The sequence below is a fragment of the Bidens hawaiensis genome, unplaced genomic scaffold (assembly GCF_021521415.1).
Source record: "Bidens hawaiensis isolate Kalapana, Puna unplaced genomic scaffold, B.hawaiensis_p1.1 tig00002153_1, whole genome shotgun sequence".
Classification (NCBI taxonomy): domain Eukaryota; kingdom Viridiplantae; phylum Streptophyta; class Magnoliopsida; order Asterales; family Asteraceae; genus Bidens; species Bidens hawaiensis.
Window position 1 is genome coordinate 3,390,132 of NW_027491115.1, and position 6,000 is coordinate 3,396,131.

At 35.5% G+C, this 6,000-nt stretch overlaps 1 protein-coding gene across 1 annotated transcript; it reads right to left on the reverse strand.

Annotated features, from left to right (window-relative positions):
- Window positions 1-454: 454 nt before the first annotated feature.
- Window positions 455-5,216, reverse strand: LOC143608532 (ATP-dependent 6-phosphofructokinase 5, chloroplastic-like). Its single transcript, XM_077083550.1, has 12 exons — window positions 4,945-5,216; window positions 4,628-4,718; window positions 3,724-3,797; window positions 3,424-3,535; window positions 3,232-3,324; window positions 3,047-3,148; window positions 2,883-2,957; window positions 2,199-2,339; window positions 2,012-2,128; window positions 1,821-1,925; window positions 1,651-1,731; window positions 455-842 (listed from the first exon to the last, which is right to left on the reverse strand). Exons 1-12 carry the CDS (start codon window positions 5,214-5,216, stop codon window positions 546-548), a joined length of 1,560 nt encoding a protein of 519 aa, XP_076939665.1. The 3' UTR covers window positions 455-545.
- Between the last annotated feature and the right edge of the window lie 784 nt (window positions 5,217-6,000).

Below are 6,000 nucleotides of genomic sequence, written 5' to 3' on the forward strand. Positions count from 1 at the left end.
ATTCAGGTCGGTGTTGCCAAGCTACCCGAAGCTCTGACCCGTCTTCCGTCTCAAACACACACAAGCAAGATTTCCTTCTTCGTTGACTCCAGCCCGTCAAACCTACCAGCGAGGGAGAAGGCGGTGTTCTTGTGGTCACACTAATACCCGGAAGGGGCACCCGAGTGGTGGCCCGTCCACCCTAACTAAAACAGGCTGAATACTTGAACATCACTTCACATCGACTACTTACCACAACGACATTTGGTTATAGAATATAATGTTAAAATGGATTGGAAAAAAAAAACAAAAAACTAAAAATACTTTATCCAACAAGGTTCACTGTAGATATTAGAATACAGAATCAGTGGAGGAGCCTCCATCTCCATTAATATCCTTCACAAGACCAACTGTAAAAACTAAAATAAAAAACCCTACTTTTTCTTTCTAAATAACGTTTTTAAAAGTGTCGTGTTCACAAATCGAAACTTGTGTTTTATTGCTCAAAATACTCTCTTTGTGTGCAAGTAATAACATAAAGATACGAACAAAATCGGTTATCAGTTTTAGATGAAATCAGGTTGTCCGGTTGAAGTCAAACAACGATGCCACATCCGACTGTTCGGGTCAACCGTCCTTGGATATGATATAACTTCAGGAATAGGAAGATAAACGTAGTGCGTGTTGCATATGCCGACCGTGATCCCGCTATATCCACCAAATGCACCATGGACCGCGTTTTGACCCAGCACTGTGCACAAGATTCCATCCGATGCGTTTGCTCGACACGCACGGATCATGTATGTAGGATCAATGTATTTCACATCAGCGGGATCACCAATCTCCTTAAAATATTTTTTAATCTGAAACATGTTTCATTTAGTATAATAATTACAAAATAATAATTAGGGGCAATTTCATATATCCCCTAAAAACTTGGAATATATAATATATACCCATGCAAACTAAAAATATTATATACGCCTTTACAATTGTAGTTCATCAAGGGGAAACTTAACATACAAATTGAATTAACGTGCTAATTGTGAGAATCAAGTAGAGTAATTATGTAATTATATCATAGAGTAATTATGTGATTACTCTATGATATAATTACATAATTACTCTACTTGATTCTCACGATTAGCATGTTAATTTCATTTGTATTTGATCCAAACCCATAATATCAATATACCCAATTTTAACAAATGGCCATTTTACCTTTATTTTTTTAAACTATTAAAATTTCATATGTTCCATTTTTGAAAAATAGTTTTCTCAGTATAGTAGATTGCTTTTTGTTTAATTATCATGCTTTTATACCTGGTTCAATTATTATGCGATTATACAAGGTTCAATTATCTGATTTGAACATACAGATTCAATTTTCCGATTATCTACTATCGAGAGAACAAAAGAATAGAGACGACGGTTCGGTTCACTTGCCTATCGTCGATGTCGATCAAAATCCAAATAGGAAATAGGGTTTAAACAAATTTAATGGAAAGGAGTAAGATGATCATTAAGTAAAAATTCATTTAAGTTGGGTACATATGATATTTTTAATTTTGGTTGGGTTTATATGAAAATTTTCATGTCTGTAATATGAAACTAATCCTAACTATTATAATTAAGATATGTTAATAGTCAGAGAATTTACGATTGGCCAACCTCTTGTTGAATATGAACACCAATATCTCCGTATACCACGTTCCCAGATGCGTCCTTCGCATTTGTTTTCTCCACAAAATTCTTTAACAGACAAGAAAAACAAATGTCACAAATTATTAAATTACGCACGTGATTTATAAATTAATAAAGATTAAAAACTAAAAACTAACCTGACCGGCTCCTTCTGCTACACAGATGACAGCTGATCCCTTTGTCTCAAGCAGATACTTGAGATGTTTTAGAACACCGTGGGGCCCGTGCAACTCAAATGGTACCTTCAATATCATGAAAACGATCGTGTCAAAAACGAAACAATGATGATGATGATGTCATGATGACACATGCATCATCAAAAACATACCTCAGGAATCAAGCATATATCAATCTGTCCACTAGCGAGTGCTGCTTGCATAGCTATGAAACCACTACTACGCCCCATCAGTTTTACAACTCCAACGCCACGATAAGCACTATGTGCCTGACAAAACAAAACAACCATATATCTTTATATAGATAAGAAATTATGTTGAATAATAAAAAGTACTTACTTCAATGTATGCAGAATTTATGGCTCGTTGTGCTTCCTCAACAGCAGTATCAAAGCCAAATGTTTTATCCATCAGCAGAATATCATTATCTATAGTTTTGGGAACACCAACCACAGCCACCTTTAACCCTCGTTTTCGGCACTAACCACAATTAAAAAATAAATAAATAAAAGATTGGCATATGCTTTAGAAATGAGTTATTGTTGAGAGAGAATAAGAACTGATGATTTGCCAAGTGCATACAACTGATGAAGATCAGTACTTCCGGGAATGAAGACTGATGATAACTTATCAGTTATGTTTAATACCTAATGATGTCTGTTGGTACCTTAACCCGTCCCTACCATGGTGACGTTGACTGATGTCACTACCTTTTTCTCTCTCTGTATTTTATGCACTTCAACGCTCATTATCTATAACTAGTCTAAGCATAACTGTGTGTAAATGAGAGAGAGAACATAGTTACTTGGTTGAGGGGTGTCATTGTAATTTGAATTCAGCAAGTTGAATACAATCGATATCATTCTAAGTTGAATTCTATCGTGTTTGTGATTATTATCGTTTAATTCCGCTGCAAGTTTGTGTTGAATTAATTCTTCAAGCATTTGTAATTCACAAACATATACCAGATCCCAACAGTTATTGGTAGAAAAAAGGACAAAGAATATGGAGCAACATAACAACCTCATTATGTATTGCATTGGCACCGGCATGTGTTCCATTTCCTCCCAGCACAAAAAGCATGGTGATTCCTCTTTCCTGCAACATGGTGTGTATGGCTAAAAAAGTAATAATAATCAACTACTAGAACAAAAATAAAACATGTGAGGTAAGTAGTAAGTACATACCTGCATGCTGTCAACAATTTCAGTCACATTCGGTCCACCACGTGAAACTCCTAACAAGCTTCCACCAGAAAGATGAACATTTTGAACCACCTTCCTGGTCAACTAATGACCAAGGAAAAAGTCAAATTACCATAACACCCTTGACTTTATGCTGAAATGTGAGAAATATATAAAAGGAAACTCACTGGTATTTCAGCTAATTCTTTGCCGAACCCACGGTAACCAAACGGAATCCCCACAATTTTTTTTACACCATAAATCTCAAGTGTTATGACAATCTATACCCGCTCCAAATACAAGAAAAGTAGTTAAGTAAAATCTAGAATCAAAAATCTTATTTGTTGATTAAATTACAATAAATGAAATTCAGACATCACCTGTCGAATGACATCATTAAGACCTGGACAAAGTCCACCACAAGTTACAATTGCAGCCTTCACATCTTCGGGTTTAAAGTATATTTTTTCACGAGGACCAGCACGGTGAATCCTAAAAGAAATTCACACAGACCATTTGGTTAGTAATTTCAAATAGTTGGCATATGAGCATCATATATGACAACTCAACTTTTAGTTTACTATTTTTAGCTGCTTTTGTATAATGAATACAGATTTGGCCTTGTGAGTGCCTTTTCATCTAACCATTTAGCCTAATAACTTGAGACGTTTAGTGCTTACCATTGCTCCACCCATGAACAATCAGGATCGATACACTCAGCACCAGCCGATCTAGGTGAGGAAAACCGAATAACCTGTAATATGCATACAAAATAATTACAGGAATTAATGAATGGTTTATTTTAATAGTGCGCAACCTTATCCTATGATTTGTTACGTAACTTGGAAGTATAATAAGAGATTATTATACTAGAAACCGGAACCTATTAATAATTCAAGTTTTTCTTCTCTTTAGCATGGCCATTTTGGTTATATCTTCAGTCGTGACACTATTATGTATATCATAGTGAATTTAGTAGCCTTAATCATGTAGACAGATAAAAAACTGGAAAATATAATTTAAGGTCTAACTGATAAACATTTAGTCAAGTCGCAACATTAATATTATAGCGACGCAGCATTAATAATTAATGCTAGAAGTTTCATGTACAACAATACATCATCTATTATGAAGTTAAGCATAATCAATGATCATATCTGCAAATACATATACATAAAGAAAAAAATCAAATCAGCAAACATTTACAAGCATTTCAAGAACTATGTCGTGTCTCTAATAGATGTATAACAAAAAAAAACAGCATATTAAATGGCATCATCTACTAGAAATGCATCATCACTCATGACAACCAAATGCATCTAATGTAACATATTTTCTTTCCAAGCACTCAACACTAAGACGTCTGCACACCAAGTAAAGTAGTTCCAGAAATATTCAAATTTTTAACATAAATAAAGACAAACACCTATGCATGTAGAGATTTACTGATTATCAAATAAAATAACCATCAAACTGACGTGTTCTAGGTGATCAATTAGGATTATCCAATCACATAAAACAACGCTTAATTCATCAAGATTATACAAAACAGTTACGCAATAAAGAAAGTTGCAGCTGAAATACCTTAAGTAGCACTCTATCATCATTATTAATGTATCCATGCCACTCCTCATCAGACGGATACCCTTGTGCAAAGTCCTCACTCACCGGAGTCCTGTAGCCCAAAACATAACAACTGAGTGGACCAAAATTCAAATCAATTCCATCTAAACACCAAGATTATAAAATACTATGGAAAACTGATTGTTGATTACAAGATTATAAAAATTAGGCATAATGGGGCGTTGGCCCCAATGCCACCTCACCTCCATCACATTATAAAACAATTCCATGACGTATGAATTAAAAATCCCAGTAAAGTAATAACAGAAGAGAAGTACCTCATTCTGAGACAGAAAGTAGAGGGGTAGGATTCAGCGTCAGGGAAGAAATCAGTGACATGAGGAATATTAAACCACTTCTCGAAGTCTTGCTTATATTTGTTCTTCCACTCGGGATCGCCAAAATCAATGGCCGACTTGCCAGCAGCTACACACCGGTTTCTCTTGGAAACTACTGGGATCATGGCCGGCAGCAAACGTTGCCGGAACGGAATCCGGTCTGCCGGAAGCAGCAGCCGGTTGGAGGTGATCGCCGGTGACAGCGATCCCATTGTTGTTGTTGGAGAGATCAAATGACTTTTGGGCGAAGGAGTCAAAGGGATACTATGTATTTTTCTTTAGTCTTACTTTAGTTTTAACGGACTTCTAAAGGCCGCTTTCTTGTTTCTACTTGTGTTTTCCTGTTAGGCGTTGTGGTGGGGTCTTTTAAGTCCATCCTACGGTGGGCGTTGAAGCCTCAAGTTATAATGCCCTTTTTGTGGTGAGGGGCTTCGAAGCCTAATCTGTTTTTCTTTTTTTTTTTTTATAAAACAAAAACACTAACACAATAATATATAATATAATAATAAAAAAATACAATAATAATAAAAAACAAACTAAATTAAATATGAAAACATATAAATAAAAACTAAAAAAATTACAGCTATTTTTAGTCGTCGTCCTTGTCGTCATGTTGCTTTTTACTCCAAATATGTTCAACCAAATCCGATCGAAGGCTGAAATTCGTTTCCCTATTTCGTATTCTTAATAAATTAGCATGTTTCTCATTTTCGTTTAGTGTACACATCGGCCTTGGCTCATCGTTGTACTCGCCTAGGCAAATTCTCTACCCGAGTCCTCCAATATCATATTATGCAAGATACTACAAGTGTACATTATGTTTTCTTAACTTATCCAGTTGTTGAAAATGATAGACCAATTTTCTTTAATATCCCGAATGACGTTTAGATGTCTTTTCTGGCCGACTCGTCTTTTTTCTTGAAATACTGACGTTTATCGTCAGTCAGGCACGTAAAGCTAAGAACCAACGTGGCCCACTTCGGATAAATACCGTCG